Below are 26,733 nucleotides of genomic sequence, written 5' to 3' on the forward strand. Positions count from 1 at the left end.
GCTCACAGTGATGTAAAATAATGACTCCTCAGCAGTGTGTAAAAAAAAAAGTAACAAGCCTGTTCTGAAAATATAATTAGTCAAAAGTACAGATATTTGTTTAAAAATGTGAGTACAACTAAAAGGATCTCAGAAAAATACTCAAGTAAAGATACTGAAAAATTATACTGAAGTACAGTAACAAAGTATTTGTACTTGGCTTGTCTGCCATCTCTTAGTGGCCAATAACTTGGACGTCGAAACTTCAGGAGGAACAAAAGAGGAGGGAGAAAGCTGAAAAGAATCTGCAGGACATTAAAGAAGAGGTTCGTATTTGTTATTTGGTATATATTTGTCATGTGTGTGAGTGTGTCCCTATTAAATGTCTCTTTATCTCTGTATTGTAAAGTTATGAAGGAGATTATTTTGTTTATTTTGTAACAAATGTCTAAAAAAGTAACTGTTTCTATATATTAAACAAACTTATAATCCACGTTGAAATTCAAAGAAAGGACTGGCTTGCAGAAATGTGTCAGAATTAAATGGAATCGCCAGTTTATTGTCATTCGGAACAGTTAGTGCACATCAGAATGAAATTCCAGTGCATTTACTCATCATCAAATATAAAAATAAATAAATAAAATTAATGTCTAAAGGCATAAAATGCAAGAAAGATCCATGTGAGAATAAAAAATAAGAAATATTTTAGTTTATTAGTAAGGAAATTAATAAGGAAAAGCTGCGCAGGATCTTAAATATATTGAACATCAACAAAAGCAGCAGAAAAGTGTACAATCATCGTTCAGCCATGAAATGACACTGCTGTAAATATAGAGTCATGGGGGACAGAGGGAATGGGGGAGGCAGTCAGGGTGGGTGGTTGGTGTGCTGATGGTTAGAGAATGAAACTATTGTAACATCTGGCTGTCCTGGTCCTGATGCTGCTAAACCTCTTTCCAGAGGGCAGCAGGTAGCACAGTGCATGATGGGGGTGGGCGGAGTCTCTGATGATGTTATGGACTCTGCTGAGACAGCATCTGTGCTCGACTTCCTGGATGGATGGAGGAGAAGTCCTGGTGATCTTCTCTGCAGTGATCTCCTCTCTGAGGCCCTGAAGCTGTAAAACCAGATGCAGACACAGCTGCTCAGCACACTTTGATGCTGCCTCAGTAGAAAGTGGAGATGCTGGAGGAGAAAGTTGTGCTCTCCTCATCCATAATGCAAAGCGCCGACACTGCTGAGACTGTTCAACCAGTGCTGTTTAATGACTAGTCCAGACTGTCCGTTATCTAAGGCCTACACTGAAACATTGTACTGTGGCATGGTGGTTAACACCATTTCAAAGAAGCAAGCAGGTCTTGGGTTCAAATCCCCCATCTTGACTGGATTTGCGTGTTCTCCCCGTGTCTGCAGGGGTTCTCTCCAGATTCCCACCACAGTCCAAAGACATGTTAGTGGTGTTAGGTTAGCAGATGATTCTAAATTGCTCATAGATGTGATGGTTGTCTGTCTCTGTCTTTATTGAGGAGTAATAGGTCAGGGCTAGTTATTTTAGGTTCAGCAGCTAACAAGAGGGTGTGTCGGTCAGAACACAGGAAAGAGGACACGAGGCTTCCACATTGCTGAACTGTCACAGTCAGCTGGTTTATTGTCACCTCAAAGCTCAGTGTAGCCAATAGTCTGTAGTAAATAATAAGTTATTGTTAGACCAAATATATTACAGCAACAGTGGTTCAACTAATATAAACTCAAACTATAAAGTTACACATCCATCTATGCATATAATGTCCATGACATAACATATAAAAACTCAAATTATGTAAATATTACATTACTTGGTTCAAATATACAGAGAACTCAGATTAAACACAGTGGTGATGTCATACTACAAACATAGACATTCACCGGCTATAACCATCATTAATGGCGCCATCGTGTGGCTGAATGGAAGTACTACACTATGGCAGCAGTTGGTGGCACAAGCCTTTAATCACCACGTGAAATTGCGCCGCTATGACTCGGTAGAAAGTCAAAGCTGCGGCAAAACTTGAGTTTGCAACTCAACAAATTAAAGGTAACTTACGTTCAGACATTAACTTAACATTCGGAGCATCCCCGTGAAGGATTGCAAACAGGAACACAGCTTAGAGGATGAGGGAATAACAAAAAACTGACCTGGAAGTACTTTCTCTCCCTCTGGAGCAGCAGCGCAGCACATCAAACTCTGTCAGTGCGCCCCAGGGTGGCTGTGGCTACAATGTAATAATAATAATACAATAATAATACAATACAATAATAATAGTACAATAAAAAACACACCAATCAGACTGTGTAAGGGGACACAATTGTTGGAAACATGTTGCTCACAGTGTGAAGCTTCAGTAATTTTGGCACTTTTATCAACAAAGCGCTGCAGAAACATCAACATCTGTCTGTCTTTCTTTCTCACAGATGATCAACTCTAAGTTAGAGAAGGCTGAATTCATTCAGAAGCGGATGCAGACATTTCTTACACTGGACTCAGAGGTCAGTGAAAGCATCTCTCAGCACACAGAGGTAAACATGGACACATGTGATGCTGTCATCCTCCCAATGATCACAGACCTGTGCACTTATATTCCTGCAGTTTTGTCCAGCAGCAGCTTCTGTATCATTAACCAAACACAACTTTGAAATCCTACCACTGCAAGATTGTTGACATCATCCCACAACACTTAATGTTGTTAACATCAGCTCCCTTAAATTTACATCATACAGCTTTAATGTGACTCATTGTGTTGTGTTTCATTATTGTGTCTGAAGCATGAACGTTTTTTCCTTCAGTTCTTTCTTCATGTGACATTTCAGCTGCAGTTAGAGAAGAATACTGAAATCATCGATCAGCTCAAGCAGGTGAAAGAAGCATCAGAGAAACTGAAGAATCAGCTGGAGAACAAAAATCCAGAGGTTTGTCTTTCAGTTATAAACATTGTGATTTTGCTGATTCAACTCTCTTTGTGAAAAGTATAATTCATTCATTTCATTCATTCATTCATTTATTTGTTCATTTTCAGGCACAACAAATACATATTGAACATAATTGTAAACATCAGTATTTACTCACTATCACACTCAACTGTATAAATAAACTAATCTAAATCTAAATGTCTAAAATATGAGAAGAAGAATTTATGATATACAAACTGTGGATCTCAGTAAATGAACACAGTCATCTTCCTTTAACCGAGATTTTGTGGATATGGCAAAAACAGGATGACACACTGTAAAAAATGCTCCACATCAAAGAAGAAAAAAGTCTGTCCTAAAATCAATGTGTCATCAAATTTGATATGTAGCAGTCTGCCAGAGCTGAATATTTATATGTTCTTATGTTAATTTTATCTTGTAAACTGACAGCATTTTATGTTGTTGAAATTTGAGCTTCTATATTAAATATTGACGTTATCACACACCTGATCAAATAGCAGTAAGTGAAGTGAGATTTAAAACTTCTGTTTATTGTTGCATTTGATGTGATTAACTGTGTGTGAAGAGACAAAGACAAGAGTGAGAATATTGCTCAGGTTCATTTCATTAAAGATACAGGATCCTTGTTAAAGCTGTGATTTTGTTTACGTTCATTATTATTCTGCAAACCTTAAACAGACAGTAACACAAATAAATGTGCTTTCAGACTTTAGAGTATACGAGACTTGTGTGGTTGAAGGTCATAAGCTGGAACAGAGGAGCCGCAAAGAGCAGTAGTTGTATTTAAATAAAATGTCTATGAAATGAAGTTATTTTAGTTTTTGTGTGTTTAAACATGTTGCTCACAGTGTGAAGCTTCATCAATTTTGTCACTTTATCAACAAAGTGCTGAAACATCAACATCTGTCTGTCTTTCTTTCTGACAGATGTCCAAATCTGAGACGGAGCTGGATGAAATCATTCAGAGGCTGATGCAAACATTTCCTACACTGGAATCAAAGGTCAGTGAAAACATCGCTCAGAAGATGGGGGGGAAATAAAGTGGAGATGATGGAGGAAGGTTTCGAGAGGGTTTTCAAAATGCTGCGTTTTTCCTGAGACAACGCCGTCTCAGTGTGGATGGGAGGCCGAAACGGAGAGAAAAAGATGCTTTTTCAAACAAAAAAGCATTAGTGTGGACGTAGCCTGAGTGAGTTCTGTCAGTGAGGAAGACCAGCAGCCAGATACACATGGGGGTGTTGATACCTGTGGGAGGGGTCAGTTTTCTCAACAGCTTCTGGGGGATGATCAACCAACAAACAGCATTCATACGTGACTGTTCTCGTAAAGCTCAGGTGAAGAGCAGAGGACATCGCTCTGTGGAGCCGTTTGGCCAGTACGAAGACTGACGTGGAAGGGACTCTACAAGGACTTCATTATTAAGGGAGTTAATGCAGAGGGCAGGTGTCAACAAAACATGTGATGGGGACAGATTTGAAACATGATGGAACAACATTCTGCTGCAGCGAGGTGTTAAAGATGTCTGTAAGGACGTGTGCTAGCTGCTCAGCACACTGCCTTTCATACATTCACTCTCCTCAGAGTTTTACAGACATTAGTGATACTGAGATTCAGTGTTTTCTCATCAGGGTGAAGACTGTCTTTTATTGCAGGGTGTTGTTGTTTATCGAAAATGTACAGAGACAGTGTGTGTTGTTGTCACACATACTTGCTTCATTTATTTATTTATCTAACTTAAAAACTTGAGTTGCGTGCTACCAGGTCAGGAGGAGTAAATCTGGGGTCCTTTAACAGAATGATGTGGTTTCCTCATCCTCACTCTCTCTCCTGGTAGAAAAGCAGGCTTCCATTCATGACGCTTAGCATCAGTGTAATGTTGCCTCTTCAGCTGATATTTCTTACAGTAGAAGGCAAAGGGAGTATGTCCAGTTTATTACCCATCTTTCTGCCATGAAGGTGTTCATAGGGAGAGGGAAGTGGTCGCATGCAGTGTTATACAGTAAACTTGAAGCCAGTCCAGCACAGTCTCCTTCCATGGCTGTGACGGCTGGATTGCTGTCTGGATGCAGGTGCAGAGGTCACGAAGAAACCGTTCAATTGCTCCATTTTGCAGCTGGGTAGTAGACAGATGTTCTGCTGTGAGAGTTGCCTGTATTATGGAGGAATGGGTCAAATGCTTCAGAGGTAAACTGTGTACTTTTGTCTGTTACATTAATGTTCTCTGAGTTGCCGTGACAACTAAAGACAGACGAGAGGAGTTGAATAAGCTCAGGCATACAGTCTGTTTTCCAAGAGGCGTTGAAGGACAGCTCGGACATGCGAACGATGCTCAGCCAGAGTCTTAGAAAAAATAAGAATGTCATCTAAATAGACGAACACAAACCGGTCGAGGAAATCCCGTAGGACATCGTTAATAAGGGCCTGAAACACCGCTGGAGCATTCGTTAAACCGAAAGGCATGACGAGATACTCAAAATGGCCTAGGGGGTGTTAAACGCGGTCTTCCACTCGTCTCCCTGACGGATTCGCACCAAATGATAAGCATTGCGAAGATCTAACTTAGTGAACACCGTGGCACCCTGCAGGGATTCAACAGCGGAGCTAATGAGTGGCAAGGGATACTTCTTTTTAATAGTGACGTCATTCAAGCCCCTGAAATCAATACACTGTTGAAGAGACCCATCCTTTTTGTCCACAAAAAAAAAAAAAAAAAAAAAAAAAAACAGCTGCCACGGGGGATGAAGACGGACGGATTATCCCAGCCGCTAGTGAATCCCTAAATATACTCCTCCATCGCAGCGCGTTCTGGCATAGAGATACTATACAATCGGCTCACGGGCAAGGGCGCCCCGGGGAGCAAATCAATCGCACAGTCATAAGGACGATGGGGCGGTAGGGACTGCGCTTTGATCTTACTGAATACTTCCCGCAAATCATGATACTCCGGCGGCACCCCGGAGAGATCGGGGACATATGCATCAGTCCCCGAAGCCTCCCCCGGGCCGGGAAAACGGGCGGAAGTCAGACAATTGGAGTGGCAAAAAGGGCTCCAGCTGATAACCCTTTGCCCCTCCCAATCCAAGTGCGGATTGTGCAAACACAGCCAAAGTGAGAGGAGTATCAGGTGAATCGAGGACAAAAAAGGTGAGTCTCTCCCTATGATTTCCCGAAGTGCACAGTGACACTGGACCAGTGTGAAAAGAAATTTTAGTGAAAACCTGGTTATTAATTGCTCTAACTGGAATGGGCGGCTCAAGGTGCACGAGCGGAACGCCTAATCGTTCAGCGAGAGCGAGACTGATTAAATTCTGTTCTGAACCGGAATCTAACAAGGCTGTGCACGAATGAGTGATCTGTAGCATCTCCAAGGTGACAGGGAGTTGAAAACAGGGTTTCTGACCAGAGTTCGAACCGCCCACCCGTATCCCCGACTCTACCGGCGGGCGACGCCTTTTCCCTCCTTCGGGCATGCAGCAATCAAGTGATCCAACGAGCCACAGTAAAAACAGGCATGTGCCCGACGCCGCCGCTCCCTCTCCTCCGGTGTCAACCGTGACCGGCCAATCTGCATCGGCTCCGGATCAGTGACGTAAGCCGAGGCGACAAACTCATGCGAGTCCGCAGTCAGAGGCGGCGACGATGACGTACCCGGAAACGAGCGCGGTAAACGGCGCTGGGATTTGTAGTTCCTGTCCCTCTCCCTGTCACGCAACCTGTTGTCAATGCGAAGGGAGAGGGACGCCAGCTCCTCAAAAGATTTAGGCTCATCACGGGAGGCAAGCTGGTCTTTCATACCCTCATTCAATGCCCGAAAAAAAATACCCCACGCAGAGCGTCGTCAGGCCAACCGGTTTCGGCGGCGGCAGTACGAAAATCAATCAAAAAAAATCGGCAACCCTCTGACGGCCCTGACGAAGATCCAGCAGCCTCTGCGCAGAACTACCCTCAGAAATGGGATGCGCAAACGTTTTCTGGAATTCCCCCAAAAACACCTCATAAGAACAGGTTAACAAAGGATTCTTCGATAGATACGCCTCCGCCCACTTAAGCGCACGGTTATGCAGTTTACCCACCAAATAAGATATCTTATCAGAATCCGCAACAAATGAGCGCGGAGAACGACCGAAAACAAGGTCGACCTGAAGCAGAAAACCGCCACAACTCCCTGGATCCCCAGAAAAGGGTTCGGGCTCCGGGGACGTGGCATCACGAAAAACCGATGTAGGTGGAGATGCAAAGGCAACAGACTGTGGCAGAGGAGCTGGTGTACCGAAGTCTTGGCCCGCGGAGCCCGAGGCGGAACCAGCAGCAGTAGAAATACCCGCTTGTAGAGCCTGGAGAGACTCCAGTATTTTACTTTGACCATCCCTAAGAGTCTGCTGCTGGGCTAACAGGAACTGTATAGATTGTTCATGACTTCCTAATATCGCCTCCTGCCTCTGAATGGCTGCGTCCGCTGAGTCCATAACTGCTGGCCAGATTCTACTGTTACGGCCGAGACCGTTTTAGACGAGTGACAGGACTCAAATGCAGGACGCCGAACAGCACGTAAGTAGATTTTGAGAAATGATATTTAATGACTCCACAAATATTCATGAACAAAGGTGAGTTTAGACAAGTACGACATTCCACCACTGAATCTAAGTCACAATCTGGTCCGGGTCAGAGAGGACAGCTATTCCGGGGATTGGACTGGAAAGCGAGTCTCATTAGATCCAGGAAAAGGTCGGGGTCACTGTAACAGAGTGCAGATGTTCAGATACGGATAAGGAGACATATGAATATGTTGTTGGTTCAGAATCCTCCTTCGTACTGCGTACTTGCCACAGGTGGTCGGAGATGACGTAGAGGGGTGAGTAGTCCGGGTGTGTAATCCAAAAAAAACTCCTGGCAGGGAGGCAGGTAGGTGTAGCTAAGAGAGAGGCGCACAAAAAACAAACATACAGTGAGGCAAGGTGATTCACAAAAATACATAGGGAATCATGGTGGTGGCCTGCACTGACTGATGTTAGCAGAGAATGTGGCGAAGAGAGATTGAGTACGCTGGCCTTATAAGTCCCCGGCTAAATTACCCACAGGTGTGAGCGATCAGCAAAAACACTGAGGCCCCTCCCAGGGGTGGAGACGCCGGCTCGGAGGGAGACACACTGGCACACACCCGGACCATGACAAATATAAAAATGAGTCTTGGATAAACGTGTAACAATATAGGAAAAGAAATGTTATCAGGATTATGAAATATTTCTATTGGCAAAGAAAAGCTGTGCAGGACCTTTAATATATTGAACAGCGGAAAAGTGTACAATCATCATTTCAGCCATGAAATGACACTGCTGTAAATATAGAGTCATGGGGGACAGAGGGGAGGGGGGAGGCAGTCAGGGTGGGTGGTTGGTGTGCTGATGGCTGGAGAATGAAACTATTGTAACATCTGGCTGTCCTGGTCCTGATGCTGCTAAACCTCTTTCCAGAGGGCAGCAGGTAGAACAGTGCATGGTGGGGGTGGGCGGAGTCTCTGATGATGTTATGGACTCTGCTGAGACAGCATCTGTGCTCGACTTCCTGGATGGATGGAAGAGAAGTCCTGGAAGGAAGCAGGAAGCTCAGACACTGCTGAGACTGTTTAACCAGTGCTGATGTGTTTGGTGACCAGTCTCACTTCTTAGTTATCTGTACCCCCAGAAAGTTGACCCTGCTGACTACCTCCACAGCTCTGTTGTCAGTGATTAGTGGTGAATGACTGGACTGTTTTGTCCTGAAGTTGATGATCAACTTCTTGGTCTTCTTGACATTCAGGATTGTTGCACCAGTCCTCTATAGGACAGATCTATGTTGTCCATAATGAGACCCACCACTGTTGTGTCATTTGTGTTCCTAATCATGTGATTAGAGGAAGATGCAGCGCTGCAGTCATGTGTCATCAGCGTGAAAAGCATTGGGCTCAGTAAACAATGGAGAGACAGGTGGAGCTGAAGATGCTGTTTCCCACTCTCACAGGGTGAGTTCTGTCATTGAGGAAGACCAGCAGCCAGATACAAATGGGGGTGCTGATACCTGTGGGAGGGGTCAGTTTTTTCACCACCTCCTGGGGGATGATCAACCAACAAACAGCATTCATACGTGACTGTTCTCGTAAAGCTCAGGTAACGAGCAGAGGACATCGCTCTGTGGAGCAGTTTGGCCAAAGACTGATGTGGAAGGGACTCTACAAGGACTTCATTATTAAGGGAGTTGTTAAAGATGTCTGTAAGGACGTGTGCTAGCTGCTCAGCACACTCTCTGAGTACTCGTCCATGAATGTTGTCCGGCTCAAAGTTTTACAGACATCAGTCACTCTGAGATTCAGTGTTTTCTCATCAGGGTGAAGACTGTCTTTTATTTCAGGGTGTTGTTGTTGGTTGAAAATGTACAGAGAAATTTGTTGACCTCATTGAGACAGTGTGTGTTGTTGTCACACATACTCTCTTCTTATATGAAAACTCTTAATTTAAGACAAAGCTTAATTAATTTACTTATAATGAAATTCAAATACAGTTTTTTCTTTAGCTTCTCCATTCTTCTGATTCCATATAGAAATTAATTTGTTGCCTCTGTGTAATCACCCACATGCTATAACAAAAAACATAAAAATGTACTTTTGTCTTCTCTGTTTTTGTTTCTTTTTAATTGCAGCTTTCTGGAAACATCAGTCAAGCCCAGGAAGAGAAACAGAAGATGGAGAGACTGAGAAATGAGCTCGATTCCACAAAACAACAGGTTCATTTTTTATACACTAACTTCCTGCATTTACATGACTGCCATGTTTAATCAGATCTCTTTCTCTGGTGATTGAAACACTCTGAAGAAAAATTCAGAAATTCTGATTTTATATAATTCATTGAAAATAAGCAGAGCTGTACTGATTATATTTTTTTAGGCTGATTTATCTGCTGTTTGCAGTGATGCTGTGATTAACTGTCATTTATTGACAGCAATCTTTATTCTGTTGTATTCTCATACAATCTAGTAAGAGTGGTTAGTTGCCTGGATCCAGCCACTCTTACTAGATTGTATGATGTCATCTCAACAAGAAAAAATTAAGTTGCTGAATTTCATGCAGATGCTACATGATTTAATTACGTTCACCATAGAAACATGGAATTATTTAGTTCAAATTGCAAGTTTGGCTCTTATGCATGTAACAACCACCCAATTTCATTTTTTTGAGTGTGAGCAGACGTGTTCCTTAAACATGATGATGTTGATCAAGGATCTGACCTCACAGCCCATTGTTCCTTCAGTGGTGCTCATATTAGTCATTATGCAAATGTACTGTTTATAAGATTTGGGGAAACCTGCAGTCAGCTGAGACTGAAGAGTCACTTGGATGAGTGACCAAAGGTTTCTCCCACTGAAAACTTACCTGGATGATTGAGCATGCGTAGGGACGATGAAACAAAGGCAAAAGACAAAAAATGCTTTTATGTTTTTACATTTAATTCTGACACTGATGCTTTATCGACCAACACAAGACACTAAACACCCTTTAGTGACATTGACATCCAGCTGCACTCAAGTAAAAGCTTAAAAATCTCAATATTTTAATCTTTTCTTTATTTTATAAATCAGACTTGATAAATGTTATATTTTGTGCATTTATTTATTTAACCAATAATCCCTTTTATTTTGGGAGACACGACATTAAAACTCAAATATTTCCTTAGAGTCTTCATTTATTTGCTTTTTTGTATCAGCCAACTTATATTTACATAATACAGCTTTAATTCAGAGCTTTAATGTGACTCTGGTTGTGTTTCCATTATTGTGTCTGAAACATGAACATTTCTTCCTTCTGCTCTTTCTTCCTGTAACATTTCACATGAATACTGAAATCATCAATCAGCTCCAGCAGGAGAAAACAGCAGCAGAGGACCTGAAGAAGAAAAATCGTGAGGTTTGTGTTTCCATTATAAACATTCAGAATTTACTGACTCAACTTTCTTTATCTCTGTATTGTAAAGATTTATGAAGAAAACTTTAAATATTAGTTTGTTTATTTGACACCAACAGTCTATAAAAGTAACTGTTTCTATATATTGAACAAGAATATAATTCATTTTTACATCCAAAGAAAGTGCTGACATGCAGAAACTCATCATCTTCCTTTTTTCATTTATATCAACACTGTTAATTTAAAATACTCAATTAATTATGAACTAATAACGAAATGCAAATGAATGTGTTTCTTTGGGATCATCCTTTTGTAATTTATATCATAGCAGGCTCTTAACCCTCTGGGGTCCAGGGTATAATTGGCCGTTTTTGACTACTTTTGATTTGACCTCTATATTTCACCTTTAAAATATGTTTTTCTTGCCTTATTTGGTATCATTATTTTCAGCACAACCTCAAATATCTGAAATTTGAGTTATTTTTCCATTTTGGTATACTATATTAGCACAGCTGATCTAAATTCAGACAAAAAATTCAAAATCCGAGTAGAAAAAAGTTCTATTTTTTACTGTAAAACCCACAAACATGTTTAACGAATCATTTTCATAACTTGAAATGCAAATAGAAATTGTACATTTCTAAAAATTACGCACAAGTTTTGCAAACAACAAAGTTATATGATACTATTTACCTAAAAATGCAGCCAAGGCCTCAGGGGTTTTTTATATAACCATTTAAGTCTATTTACAGAACAATCAGGTGTTCTGCATCAAATAAGAAGCCACACAAATTATTTGTGCCAGTCCAAAAATGTAGTTTGTGTTCAGTATAAGACAGAGGAGAACACCACAGGCCTAAACCCTGCAGGTCTGACAGCAGGAGGAGCATCAGTCCAGTTTTCCATGTGGGAACAGCGTTTACACTGGAATCTGCCTTTGATGGCTTTTTTAGAGCAAATGTGAAATTCAGCAGTATAACTGACACACAATACAAGACAATAACTACACAACAAACTTATTATAGCGTCCAAACACGCTAAACGTCACTAATGTCTCACATATGAAAACTCTCTCTCTGTGTCTTTCACTCGCCTGCTTTCCGTCGCGGGTGTCACTCCTAAAAACTTCCCCTTCTCCCTAAACAACTAAATATCACATGTTGCCATATCATTTTTTTGATTGGCTGACATGGTAAACTCTAACACCAATAGGGAAGGGGTGTTTTTCTTTTTCTTTTTTCACTCGCAAGCGGAGAGTGTTTGCTAGCGCTGTCTGTAGAAAATGCCGTTTTTACCGTTCTTCCCGCTGTAAACACCAGTTTTGTTCAGAAAAAACATCGTGTGTATTTTTTATCATAACTCTGGTTTTATGTGGCCCATCGACACAATTCAAAAACTGGTATATAGTTTGAAGTCCGCACTTTCGACCCAAGGTGAAATGGAGACTCTGACTTACTGCATCTTGTAGCTGTGTCGTCTTAAATTGGTCATGTGATTTTTTATTTTATTTTTTTTTATTTTTGTCCCGTTTGGATCTATAGCCATCAGAATTGTTGTCTTAAGGCCAAGAAAGATGCCAAGCGGATTTATTTTATTAAGTGGATCATCATGGCCTTGCCATATTGGTCCATTTGATTGACCTTTATTATAATTATGAGTTTATTTTATTTTCAGTTGTTACAAACGGGACAGACATGACTGGGGGATAGGACAGGGGGAAAGAATGAAAGAGAGGGAGAGAAAGAAAACCAAAGGGGAGAAGAGACAGTGAGAAGGGGGAGAAGAGAGAAAAACAAACAAACAAACAAACAAAAACAAAACACCTGGATCACCTGTATGGAGAGAAAAAAAAACAGAAGAGAAAGCAAACAACAAAGAGCAACATAATAAGAAAAAAAAAGCACCATCACAATAAACTAGCTAGCAATAGATATCAATAATTACTAAATAATAAACGATATTGTGCAGCACGCAAGATAGACAGCGCACAATGTGCTTTGAGGCAGCAGCCAAGAAAGCTGTAGTCCACGTCTGTGAATACCCGTGTGTACACCTGTGTGGATCAGCATGCTTGCATTCCAAAGGTTTCTCCATGTAATGATCTACTAGGGAGTGTGGCGAGCCACAGCCCTGTCCTCTATGGTATGAAGCAGGTATGGAGGAGATCAAAACTCCAGACATCCAGAGGCCCCCAGAACACAAGAGACCAAGGAAGACTAACAGAGGGGCAGCCGCGCCACTGTTCTAGTAAGAGCTGAGGAGAGTCCCAGATGAGGGCTCATTCAGCAGCCGCGGAGCAGAAGCCAGGGGGAGTTGCAGTGACGTGCCCGTGAGCTCCGCCGGCAGCCAGCTGTGCCTGAGTGACCGAGCCCCAGGCCGAGAGGCCGGGGGCACCCCACCTCCGAAATGGCCCGAGCGAGCCCCAATGGTCATGTGATTTTGACACGCCGGCGCGTCCGGCGACCCCAGAGGGTTAATTCTATATAGAACTTAATATTTTTTATGTATGAATGTGTGATTGTATTGTGCAATCACACACATGTGTGTTTCCTTCCATTGTTGCAGTTTCTGTATCATTGACCACAAAAGCACTTATAAATCCACCTTATACACATTTTTCAGATCGTCCCACAACACTTCATGTTGTTAACATCAGGCTACATCAGCTCACTTATTTTACATAAAATAGCTTTGATTTAATCTCTTTGTATAAAGCTATCAGAATAGAACAGAATCACCACTTTATTGTCATTCAGAACAGTTAGTGCACATCAGAGTGAAATTGTGGTGCATTTACTCGTCATCAGACTGTAGAATATAAATAAATCAATAAAAATAAGTCTAAAGGTTTCAAATATAAAAACGAGTCTTGGATAAACGTGTAACAATATAGGAAAAGAAATGTTATTAGGGTTATGAAATATTTTTATTGGCAAAGAAAAGCTGTGCAGGACCTTTAATATATTGAACAGCGGAAAAGTGTACAATCATCATTTCAGCCATGAAATGACACTGCTGTAAATATAGAGTCATGGGGGACAGAGGGGAGGGGGGAGGCAGTCAGGGTGGGTGGTTGGTGTGCTGATGGCTGGAGAATGAAACTATTGTAACATCTGGCTGTCCTGGTCCTGATGCTGCTAAACCTCTTTCCAGAGGGCAGCAGGTAGAACAGTGCATGATGGGGGTGGGCGGAGTCTCTGATGATGTTATGGACTCTGCTGAGACAGCATCTGTGCTCGACTTCCTGGATGGATGGAAGAGAAGTCCTGGAAGGAAGCAGGAAGCTCAGACACTGCTGAGACTGTTTAACCAGTGCTGATGTGTTTGGTGACCAGTCTCACTTCTTAGTTATCTGTACCCCCAGAAAGTTGACCCTGCTGACTACCTCCACAGCTCTGTTGTCAGTGATTAGTGGTGAATGACTGGACTGTTTTGTCCTGAAGTTGATGATCAAGTTCTTGGTCTTCTTGACATTCAGGATTGTTGCACCGGTCCTCTATAGGACAGATCTATGTTGTCCATAATGAGACCCACCACTGTTGTGTCATTTGTGTTCCTAATCATGTGATTAGAGGAAGATGCAGCGCTGCAGTCATGTGTCAGCAGCGTGAACAGCAGAGGGGCTAAGTAAACAGCCCTGATGGGAGCCAATGTAGAGACAGGTGGAGCTGAAGATGCTGTTAGCGTACGGCATACAGTGTACAGGAAAGTGTACAGTGACTCGACTGTACACTGTGTTTGTTTTTTCCTCCAAAACAATAAGTTCCATTGGAGTAGCCTTTCAACACCTCTCTCTGTCTCTCGCTACCAAACAACTCGACCCAGACAACAAAGTAAAGCTAGTTTTCGGCTAAGAGTCCAACACAGAACCCGACGTATTAGCCAGAGGTCCCTTTACTACGGTTCAGAGCCGCGGACCCGTTTCTTATACGCGCGGAATAGTTTTCTATATGAGATCGCTGCTAAAAGTGCAGCCTTACATGATGTCCGCCTACTGTTACTCATTTATAATAATTTTTTAAAATCTAGTTGGTGTTAGTAAGGCGATTAACCTTCAGTAATAGTAATAAATCACACAGCAATAGTACATTCATGTAGTTGTAAAATGCATGATAATATATTAAGTAATCCAAAGTATTCAGAATACTTTACTCTCATTGAGTAACGTAACTGACTACGTTACAAAATACATTTTGAGGCATGTATTCTGTAGTGGAATACATTTTAAAAGTAACTTTCCCAACACTGAACTTAAATCATAACAACAGTTGTAACATCTGAATATTACAAACTGCAAGACTGAATAAACCTGTAAATATTTAGAATGTTATGTAAAATGAAAAATAAACAATTGTTCCTATTTATGTTTTTAATGCAGTTCTTATTGCGTTGGTGGCAGGTAATCCATTCTGTTAAACTAAAGTACAGCAAGCACAACTATTATGGAACAATATGGTCTTTGTGACAGAGAGGCTCATGCTTGACACATGGCAGTCTTGGGGACAATCACTGAGGGACAGCATACAAGACGAGTGCCATTCCAGATCTTTCCATCACTCAGCAAGAAGCCTTTGGTTTTTGTTACTGTTACAGGAGGAGGAATTCTGGGGTCCTTTAACAGTGTGATGTGGTTTCCTCATCCTCACTCTCTCTCCTGGTAGAAAAGCAGGCTTCCATTCATGACGCTCAGCATCAGTGTAACGTTGCCTCTTCAGCTGATATTTCTTACAGTAGACAGAAGGCAAAGAGAGTCTGTCTAGTTAAGTATCTTTCTGCCATACATCAGTTCATAGGGAGAGAAGGAAGTGGTTGCATGCAGTGTTGTCCCATAAACTTGAAGCCTGCTTCCATGGCTGTGACGGCTGGATTGCTGTCTGGATGCAGGTGCAGAGGTCACGAAGAAACCATTCAATTGCTCCATTTGCAGCTGGGCAGTAGACAGATGTTCTGCTGTGAGAGTTGCCTGTATTATGGAGGAATGAGTCAAATGCTTCAGAGGTAAACTGTGTACTTTTGTCTGTTACATTAATGTTCTCTGGGTTGCTGTGACGACTAAAGACAGACGAGAGGAGCTGAACAACATCATTAGTAGTAGCAGAAGGTGAAAAGCCAAGCTGAGGCCATTTGGAATAGTAGTCAGTCAATGCACCAGCAGAGAGCTCTTAATCTTTGTTTTGTGTTCACAATCCTTTGGTGACTTTCATGTGCTACTGCAATCACTGTAGGTCTCACTGTACATGGTGCAATGAGCCTCTGAGAACATAATTACTTAGAGTTGAGAGTTCATTATAGATGTTGTAATAAGGTGCAAGTGATTTGATTGAGGCAGACAAAACACTTTGTATTTGTGAGAGCAAAGCAAGCAGTTCAGGTCAAGTTGAACAGACAGAATGAAAATCAGCAACTGGAAGTGACGACATGGCAGCAGAAATTTGAGCTACCATTTCAAGATCTGCATCCGAAGTGAGATGTGAAGAAACAGGCAGAAGCAGACGAGATAGACAGTCAGCTGCATGACTCAGAGAACCTGGGCGGTAAATAACAGCAGACCAGCAGGTGATACTCATTCTCGCCCTATGAATTCCTTTGGTGCTCAGCAGCATTGTCAGAGCTTGGTGGTCTGTCCTCGTGAAACATCAGCCTCACAAATATGTTCTTCTTTTCTCTGCAGTCCACACACAAGAAAGAGCTTCTTTTTCAACAGTAGAACATGTTTGTTCTGTTGCAGACAGTTTGGGGGAAGCAAACGCTGCAGGTTTCTCTGTGCCATGTGGTGGAAATTTCTTTATTCTATGTATTGATCACATTTTTTAACCATATCACTTTAGTAACAGTTGTATCATTTTGTCACTTAGGTCAGCTTCACAAACGTGTCTTATGTTCTATCACATGTGTTCTACACACACACACACAGCGGCCGCGGCAGTAAGTCAGAGACGTTCAGGTTTGTGGGGGGTTAGATGATAGATAGATAGATAGATAGATGGATGGATGGATGGATGGATGGATAGATGGATAGATAGATGGATAGATAGATGGATCATCTGTGGAAGAAGGGAGGCAACAGCTCAGTGAAAAACAGTCGTAAATGTCTCTCCTTGAAGGGAAGGTGAGACGAGGCAACGTGTAAGAGTTGTGGAACATCTTTGTGTCTGTGTGTATATAAGATGTGAGGGCGGCGGCCATCATCAGAGAGGACCCTGGTGTTTGTCTACAGCAGTGGTTCCCAAACTTGTTTTTGGTAGGCCCCCCTTTGTTTTACAAGAAAATTCTGCCTCGTTCGGAGGCATGAGAGTTGTTTTTCAGAGTTGTTTCACTTTATGCACACAGTCAATATCTGGGCAGCAGGGATGCAGGTAGCAGGTGATGTGTTTGTAGAGATCACAGAAGCAGTAGGAGCAGCAGGTAGAACAGTGTTGCCTAAAAGGGTGATGTTCAGCCTAACACAGGAATTATTTTCTTTGTGTATGTAACCGGTTGAAGATCAGGTGGTTTTAGTGGTGTATCGCTGAAGTGCTCTTTCCATGGACTTAGTTTGTTGAACTGCAAATTCCGTTTGTGTTGCCAGTGTAGCAGCTTTATCCAGAGTCAATCAGGTCTTTCTCCTAAATAAATAAATAAATCCTATATGTCATTTGTGCATAAGCGAAAAGCATAAAGTACTAAAACAACATTGTTTCTCTGTTAAAAACGGTGATGTTTCTTCGTCCTGTCTGCAGCTGGAAAATAAACTCAAGGATGAGGAAAAGAGGGATGAAGAAACAAAGGAAAAAGTAAAGGAGATACTTTTATGTTTTTACATTTAATTCTGACATTGATGCTGTTAATTTTTACCAACAAACACAAAACAGTTGTTTCGTTTTATAAATCAGATTTTATAAATGTTATATTTTGTGTGTGAGTGTGTTTAAGTAAAATCTGCTTTTATTTTTGGAGACACTACATTCAAAATCAAATATATCCTTTGGGCCTTCATTTATTTAAATTATTTAGATAATTCAAATAAAACATTTAAATAAATAAGTTGTTACTTATTTATATGAACCAACTTATATTTTCATAATTCAGCTCTTATTTAAAGCTTTAATGACTCTGGTTGTGTTTTCATTATTGTGTCTGAAACATGAACATTTCTTCCTTCTGCTCTTTCTTCATGTAACATTTCACATGAATGCTGAAACCATCAATCAGCTCAAGCAGGAGAAACAAGCAGCAGAGAAACTGAAGAATCAGTTCAAGTCCAAATGTCACGAGGTTTGTTCTTCCATTGTAAACATTTTTAATATGCTGACAAAATTCTCTTTATCTCTGTATTGTAAAGAGTTATGAAGGAAACTTTAGATATAATTTTGTTACTTTTATCAACAAAGTGCTGCAGAAACATACATACATATGTCTGTCTTTTTTTCTGACAGATGATCAACTCTGAGAAGGATGGAATCATTCAGAAGTTGATGCAGACATTTCTTACACGGAACTCAAAGGTCAGTGAAAGCATCTCTCAGCACACAGAGGTAAACATGGACACATGTGGTGCTGTCATCCTCCCAATGATCACAGACCTGTGCACTTATATTCCTGCAGTTTTGTCCAGCAGCAGCTTCTGTGTCATTAACCAAACACAACTTTGAAATCTTACCACTGCAAGATTGTTGACGTCATCCCACAACACTTAATGTTGTTAACATCATGCTACATCAGCTCCCTTATATTTACATCATACAGCTTTAATGTGACTCTGGTTGTTTCATTATTGTGTTAAAAAAGCTCCAGGTTGTGAAACAAGCAGCAGAGCTGCTGAAGGCTGAGCTGGAGTTCAGAAGTCGTGAGGTTTGTGTTGAACCTTAACATTTGGGGGCTTCGTCCGGTAATTGAGGAGGGAGAATTGTAGGCGCTAAAGCTGACAGATCCAGATGATCATAATGTCTCATTATTTTTGTTAACACTTAAGCACATCAACACTTAATTGAGCTTCATTTGCAAATATACTTCAAGACACCTCGGATAGTCTTTGATGAGTGTCTGGATCTTAGATGAAGCCATGTTTGATCCTTCTTCCATACAAAAAGCAAAAAAGCATCAACAGCCTGCTTCAAATTATCCCACAAATTTTCAATGACATCCAAGTCAGGGGAATGTGGTGTTATTCTTCCACAGCACAGTTTCAATCTGTCTCATCTAAATGAGCTTTTATACAACCAGCAGTTCTGTTAGTGGTGTGAGTGCAGAAAGGCCTTCTTTTCAATACCCTCCCATACATATGTACAAATACAACACCAAGATGCTCTGCAGGGTTTTGGAGGTGATTCATTCTCACAGTCCGCTGCATTTGCAGCTCCTGTAATGTTCTTGGCCTGACCTGAGTTCAGCCACAGCTGTGCCTGTGCTCTTCTATTTCCTGATTACTGTCCTTTTAGATGAAACTGAGTTTAAACCTCTGAGAGATGTTTTTGCAGCCTCCCCCTGAACCACAGTACTGACAATCTTTGTTTTCAGATCTTTTGAGAATTACTTTGAGAATCCAGTTCTGTCAGTGTTCAGTGTCAAAGAGAAGCACAACTTGAACTTTTCCACCTTAAATACATTTTCTTATGATTGGACCTGCTTGCCTATGAAGTTCAAGGATTAACAAGCTAATCCAACTGATTTAGTGTTGCAAGTAATCAGTATTGAACAGTTCCATGCATTCAAATCAGTAAAATTACAACGATACCCAAATTGTTGCACAGCCAGCTTTTACAACTGATTCCATTCTGTACGTCTAAATACTGCTTCAGTAACAATAGATGTTTGTGAAACCCTCAGTACTCAGATGTAGGAAATGAGGAGGAAATGAAATACATGCCACTGTTATCTTTTTGTTGAATGAAGAGTGAATATTTATGCAGGGAGAGACGTTCCCAGATGTTTTCACATGATTGTTCATTTCAAAACCTTTTAACAAATAATTCAAAAACAGTTTTTGGTGACACAACATAAAACTGAACAGATATGTATGTGTGCCTGCTGAAATTCTCACCATATAAATATGAAAACTGCCCACATTTAGATTAAGTGCTTAACTTCAGAAAAATTCATTAAAGAGATAAAACGCTTGAATTGTCCCTTTTCGGTTTAAATCCTGACTAAACAGTCTCGACTTTACAGAGAGATCTCAACACTGGGTCCAGATCTGGTCCACGTTCTGCCTGATGTCTGATGTAGAAGATCAGCTCTGTTCCAGCTTTTCATTCAGACAAAAAGCACTGCTGTTTCACTTACATGCATGATTTCTTTGCTTTGTGTGATGGTGCTGCTGTCATAGGTTGACAGAAACGAGTAGACTCAAGAGGAGGGGGGATTTTATTATTTTATTATTACGTTTGATTGGATTAACTGTGTGTGAAAAGATAAACACAAGAGTAAGACTATTGCAGATGTTCATTTCATTTAAACAGTATCCTTATAAAAGTTGTGGTTATATTGAAATTCATAATTATTCTATAAATGTTGACAGTAATAAGAAATGTGCTATCAGATGTCAAAGTAAATGGGACCATTATTTGTTGTGGTTCAAGTTCATAAACTGAACTCAAAGTACACAGAGCTGAGTTGTGCCAACCCCAATAGTGAAGACTCAATATGAAAGTGTTGCTCAGAAGACAGATAAACATGGACTTTATGAAATTATGATGCTGATATGATTTGTTTGATGTGACCAAGCTGCTAATTTTTGACTTTTTATTGAGAAACAAGAAACACAAGTTCAAAAATACCCCATAACACAGTAGTGTTAGCCCCAATACTTTTAGTTATTGATTGATGAATTGATTTATGTAAATTGGATTAGTGTAAGGAAATTGATAGATGGGAAGTTTTTAATTAAATGACATTTATTAAAATTCAAATACATGAATTGTTTTAGTCATATTTTTCTATAAGCAGGCCTGAAAAATGACAGAAAGCACTCACAATATGTCAACGCATGAGACTTTTTTCATATCTTTTAATGTGCAGTCGGAGAAAAATGATTCTATAATTAGCATCAGCTTCATCAGGACAAAGAGAAGACGAGATGCTGAGAGGAAAATGTAGGATTTGAGGGACCAGTTAAACACTTAAAAATAAGATGTGTTCTAAAACCTTTGACTGGTGATCTACATAAGAATGACAGCTGTTTTACTACATTAAGAAATAAACTAATCTAAATAAATTAGGATATTGCAAAAGTAATTAGAAGAATATTTCCATTAAAAATATACTGATGTTTTCATTTCTCTCTGCTATTTGGAAAAGATGCTCCAGGCTGAGAAGAGGAATGATGAAAGTGACAGAAAACTCAAAGAGGTAAATCTTTTCACCCAAAGCAGTTCGCTGCTGTCATCTCTCTTTTATCTCTTTGTATACAATACAAATTTGGAATTTCTTCACAAACATTAATTTTCCAGCACAAAAACATATTTCAGTTCATAGCTGTGATCTTTTTCTTCATCTCTCTTTAGTTGGTAAAGCAGCTCCAGCACGAGAAGAAGAAAACTGAGAAAAATCTCAATGAGGTAAATCTTTGTCACCCAAATCAATCACCTGCTATTATCTCTGTTTTCTACGTGTTCAGGTTACAATCACACATGAGAACAAACCTCAGACACCAAATAACTGTTAGTGAAGCTCAAGTTTGTTCTCACTGTTTTCAAACTTGAAACTTAAAAACATCCTCAATCACTTTATATTTACATAACACGTTTTAATTTATTTTAAACAGATTTTTTTTCTTTAGTGAAGTTTGTGATTGTATTGTTATATCATCTCTTATAAAAGAGCACGTCTCCAGTCATGTGTCCTCTCACCTGCTGTTGGAGAAAAAGTATTCAGACTTAAACAATCAGCTCTAGCAGGAGAAAAAACTAAAGTCCAGAAATCAGGGATTTTATCTCTCTGTTATAATCCTGCTGAATTTTCTTCTAAACATAAAAAATGCAAAAATGTTTCAAAAAAAAAACAAATGCTGAAAGTCATTAACTTGGATATTTAGCACACAGAAAATAAACATTTTAATTCCAGTTCATTGTTCATTGCGCACTCTCAGTGTTCTTGTCTAAGGTGACGACTGCACATTAGGTTTATGAATCTTTAAACTGGATCCATTTAAACAATAAAGGCCCCACAGTCTGATAAAGTTGCTCACACATCAAAGTGAATTTAATTTGACTGAACAGATATTCTTGCTGTGTGACTTGTAATTGCTGCAGTGTAAAAGAGACTCAGCAGTATTTATGTTTTTTTGCATCACACAATTAATGGATGCACACTGATCATTCAGTAGTTTTAGTAAGGTACGGTTTAACAGCTCACACATTTAAAATGTATTTGGCAAGAAGAGATTGTAAGGAAACTTACAAGATACTGTAAATTAAACAATCAGAGGTTTTCAGCTGATTTTAAACCAAATCTCAGATCATAACCTGCTGCTGTTTATGTGATCAGCACAGGTTACCATAGTGATTAACCAGGTAAAAAGAGAGAAACCTCTGTGACACAGAAAACTCTGACTTTAATGTAGACATGAAATATTAAACTTTGGAGCCATCCTCTCAAAAACTGCAGACAGTGTCTAAGCAGATTTAACTCTGTTTGTGATGCTGGAGTTAAGAAATAGGTGTTCTCACTTATAGTTTGTTAGACCATGTGTAGATCCATCTTGTACGAGTACAATATTACCGGTTTGTTTGGTTGGTTGGTGCTAATAGACATTAGTTTGTGTTAGCTAACTAGTGAAAAAACCTACTAATCAGACTAAGACGGCACTTTTGTACTGCCCATAGCTGCAGCAATGAGATTTATGTTTAGAAAAACAAGGATCTACTGTCCACTTTCGCTGTCCATCTCTGAAGCAGTCAGTGGTTCTTCAATTATAAAACAGGAAAATCCACCTGTTAGCTTTAAGGTTTGCAGAGCACTTGTTAGTCAGGTGCAAAGGTGCCTCACCTGACAAATAGCTAAAGTTTGACACTGTCACCTGTTTCATTTTTCTTCGTGGGGTCAGGTGTACAGACTGAGATCTGCTAGGAGGTGGCAGAGCAGATGTTCACAAGCTGTGAGCAGCACTATTTATGCTATATTCAGGTGTAATGTAACCCCCAGTTACTCTCTGGGTTAAATATCTTTTTCCAAACTCAACCAAAAGGTTTCCAACATAACAAGTTACTGTGATGTTTCCCCATCATCTCTTTTTATATGGTACAGATACAGATACTGAAATTACAACTTGAAGCATGCATGAAAACAATCGTGAGAAACTAAACCATCAACTCTGCTGTAATAAAACAGAAATTATAAACAGACAAGAGTTTAAACTGTTGTTGGGACGAGTTAAATGGAAATTTAAATGTTTCTCTGGAGTTTTTTTTTTTTTTACATCAGGCCAGTTATATTTAAGGATAAGTGAAGCTGTAACTGGAGCTTTAGTGAACTGTGGTGAATATAGTTCAAATCCGAGCTTTGTTTTTATCTCTCTTCTGTCTTCCAGTTGGTAAAGCAGCTCGAGGAGGAGAAAACTGAGGTAAATCTTTGTCAAATGAAACACCTGCTATCATCTCTCTTTTCTACATGTTTTATATAACATGTTACTACATGTGTATCACTATGGGTACATTTCTTACTGAAGCATGATTGGGAATCCTTACACTCACCTTAGATGCCCTTTGGTTTTTTTTGCTAAAGATTAATTTTCTTTCTTACATCCTTTAATTACTTTTCTTTAGCCATAGCAACTTAGCCATCTACTTAGATTTTTAAATCCTTGTTTACCCTGCGGCCCCAGATAATCAGAAGAAGGATGGTTGGACGTTATTTTAAGAATTCTGCTCTGTTTGGTTCGTTTCTTATCTCCATAGTTACTGTTGTTAATTCCTCATTTATCAATTTTCTGTTTTAAAAAGTGCCTCGAGGTTCACACAGACTTGGTTCTTTTCTTTTCTTTTTTTGTCAGAATAAACTTCTGAGCAGAAGTCCTAAAATAAACCTTTACTCTCATAGTCACTGAACTTTTTACTTTGCTCTATAGAAACAAAACTAATATTACAGGGCAGCTGAGGGTGTTGGGACAAACACTTTAAATCTGTCTTCCAAGTTTACTGACTGTAGTTTTTACAGATGTGATGAATTGTATTTACAAACAAAGAACACTAACTGATCTCTCCCAACAGGTTTCCCGCAGCAGCCTATTTGGCTTTAGCTTTGGGAAATGATCCAATCAAAACTAATCCAGAAGTTGCTCAACATGTAACTGAGGAGTCAAAAAGTCAAAGAGCTTCATCATGGAGAAACTTGGTGTTTGTTATGTCACTGATTCATGTTTAAATAATCAGTTGTTCAACTTGTAACACTTTAAGTGAAGTAAGCTAAAGCTCTTATCATCCATCTAAAATTCCCAAATACTAAATTTGTTCAGTCTTTGTTCAGTTGTACAGAAAAGCTAATAAATCTTATCAACTAAAAATATGTTGAAAATGCACTGCAAATTTTTTAACTTAATTTTATTTTTTGAAAGATTTTAAACATATTTTAAGTTAATAAACCAACTGATAAATAAATAATTGATCAGGTAACAACTCATGAGTTAAAGCACTATTCTAGGAACATTTGTGTGTCTGTGTGTTTAATATTGTGTTCATTTTTCTGTGTCCGACAAATAGAACTGTAATGTTGCTGTATCTGTGTTATTGTGATGCAAAAACATTTTTATATAAGTCTGAGTTTTAATGTTAATTGAAGTAAGAAACGGGAAAAAAACCAATCTTGATCTTTTAACACTAAATTTCTTATTAATAAACGTATTACTAAAATAAATAAAGTTCCAAAACATTTTCTCATTTTTCCTGTGCTGTATATAAACATATTGTTTGCTTCTTTCTTTTCTCATACATTATATCTTCACTGGGTGTCGGGCCGCTCTTCAGCAGGGAACAATAGCCAGGCCCAAATCTCCAACAGTCGAGTGCATGACACTGGGATTGTCTTTATTTTTTTTTGTCAATTTTTTAAAAACAGTTAACAAATTTAAAGATGAACAAATAAAATGCAAGTAGTAGCTGACATCCACGCCCCTTCTGTTGGGTACATTTATTTTAAAATATGTTAATATATATAAAAGTTATTATTCTTGCCATGCTCACTATTTAGCTGCAGAGAATAAGCTGACATGTTTACAGCAACAAAGTTTATACAGAATTCTGAAGCCACAAGCTGACATTAAAATGATCACACTGAAGTATTTTAACTCTGCTGTGAACAAAGACATTTTCTTGAGTGGTTTGTATCTAAGAAGCTAAAATTAGTCGAGTGTCTGCAGCATCTAAAATCACCACACGCTGAGTAAACTGAGATTTACTGAGAGGTCTTTAAAAATGCTCAGCAGGCCTGTGGTTTTAAACTCTTCTGTGCATGACAAGTTTAACAGCAATCAGCTGAATACTGCAGGAGAAAAAGGTTGCAGTAAAGAAAAATGAAGTCAAAGTATTTTTACAATATTTACACTCACCTGTCATAGTGTAGCTCTTATGATTGTCCAGTTTTCTGCACTGTTTCATTCTCTAAATGTTAAAACTTCCACTAATCTGAATCTTAAAACAAACGATTGATAGATTGATGCATATATACCATCAAAAGAGTGTACATCACTGTCACAACAGTGTTTATTTTCATTCAAAGGCTTTATGACTTTTCCCATAATGGTGGGCCGGTCTCTAGTCAAAATGCCCGGGCCAATTTTCTGTCCCAGTCCAGCCATGTATGCAGCTCATCTGCAGTCTGGTGTTGCCTACATCTTCCTATTCAGAAGGCAGAATTTCCGAGTTCTGAGTACAATCAAAGCACCACGACTGTAGTTTTTGTGTTGGATGCAAAAGGCGCACATGACGCGTAGGCTAGAATCATGGCAGCAGTCAATGACGGTCCAGGCGTGGGATTTCTCTCATGGAAATATGCACATTATCTTTTCCTTTCTATTGGTAGGTGGCACAGTGCACTTGTGGCAAGTAAGCAAGCTAGAAGACTGGCAAAGTTATGGAAGCAACACATTAACAAGAGAATTCTGAGTAAAACCAAAGTTACACTCAACAAAAATATAAACGCAACACCTTTGTTACTGCTCCCATTCCCCATGGGATGGACGTAGAGACCTAAAATTCATTCCAGATACACAATATAACCATCCCTCCCAAACAGTGGTCACAAATCAGTCCAAATGTGTGGTAGTGGGCACATCTGCTATATTGAGATAATCCATCCCACCTCACAGGTGTGCCACATCAGGATGCTGATCTGACATCATGAGTAGTGCACAGGTGTACCTCAGACTGCCCACAACAAAAGGCCACCCTGGAATGTGCAGTTTTGTCTCACAGCAAAATGCCACAGATGCCACAAGCAATGAGGGAGCGTGCAATTGGCATGCTGACAGCAGGAATGTCAACCAGATCTGGTGGTCTTCCTCAATGACAGAACTCACTCTGTGAGAGTGGGAAACAGCATCTTCAACTCCACCTGTCTCTCCATTGTTTACTGAGCCCAATGCTTTTCACGCTGATGACACATGACTGCAGCGCTGCATCTTCCTCTAATCACATGATTAGGAACACAAATGACACAACAGTGGTGGGTCTCATTATGGACAACATAGATCTGTCCTATAGAGGACCGGTGCAACAATCCTGAATGTCAAGAAGACCAAGAAGTTGATCATCAACTTCAGGACAAAACAGTCCAGTCATTCACCACTAATCACTGACAACAGAGCTGTGGAGGTAGTCAGCAGGGTCAACTTTCTGGGGGTACAGATAACAAAGAAGTGAGACTGGTCACCAAACACATCAGCACTG

The 26,733-nt window shown here is 39.9% G+C and overlaps 1 protein-coding gene and 1 long non-coding RNA gene across 2 annotated transcripts in view; both read left to right on the forward strand.

The window, feature by feature from the left end:
* The window catches only part of LOC113028268 (selection and upkeep of intraepithelial T-cells protein 6-like), a 33,606-nt gene extending 19,318 nt beyond the window's left edge, over nucleotides 1–14,288 (forward strand). The window contains exons 6-12 of the mRNA XM_026178404.1: nucleotides 219–305; nucleotides 2,431–2,505; nucleotides 2,827–2,925; nucleotides 3,873–3,947; nucleotides 9,619–9,702; nucleotides 10,829–10,879; nucleotides 14,241–14,288. Of these exons, the coding sequence (XP_026034189.1) occupies nucleotides 219–305; nucleotides 2,431–2,505; nucleotides 2,827–2,925; nucleotides 3,873–3,947; nucleotides 9,619–9,702; nucleotides 10,829–10,879; nucleotides 14,241–14,288 (519 nt within the window). The remainder of the gene's footprint in view (nucleotides 1–218; nucleotides 306–2,430; nucleotides 2,506–2,826; nucleotides 2,926–3,872; nucleotides 3,948–9,618; nucleotides 9,703–10,828; nucleotides 10,880–14,240) is intronic.
* A 6,438-nt stretch (nucleotides 14,289–20,726) lies between these two features.
* Nucleotides 20,727–23,404, forward strand: LOC113033544 (uncharacterized). The gene is made up of 3 exons (XR_003274041.1): nucleotides 20,727–21,202; nucleotides 21,358–21,411; nucleotides 23,382–23,404. It is a non-coding gene; the product is annotated as an uncharacterized LOC113033544 (long non-coding RNA).
* The last annotated feature ends 3,329 nt before the right edge of the window (nucleotides 23,405–26,733 follow it).

Source organism: Astatotilapia calliptera, chromosome 2, assembly GCF_900246225.1.
Source record: "Astatotilapia calliptera chromosome 2, fAstCal1.2, whole genome shotgun sequence".
NCBI lineage: Eukaryota > Metazoa > Chordata > Actinopteri > Cichliformes > Cichlidae > Astatotilapia > Astatotilapia calliptera.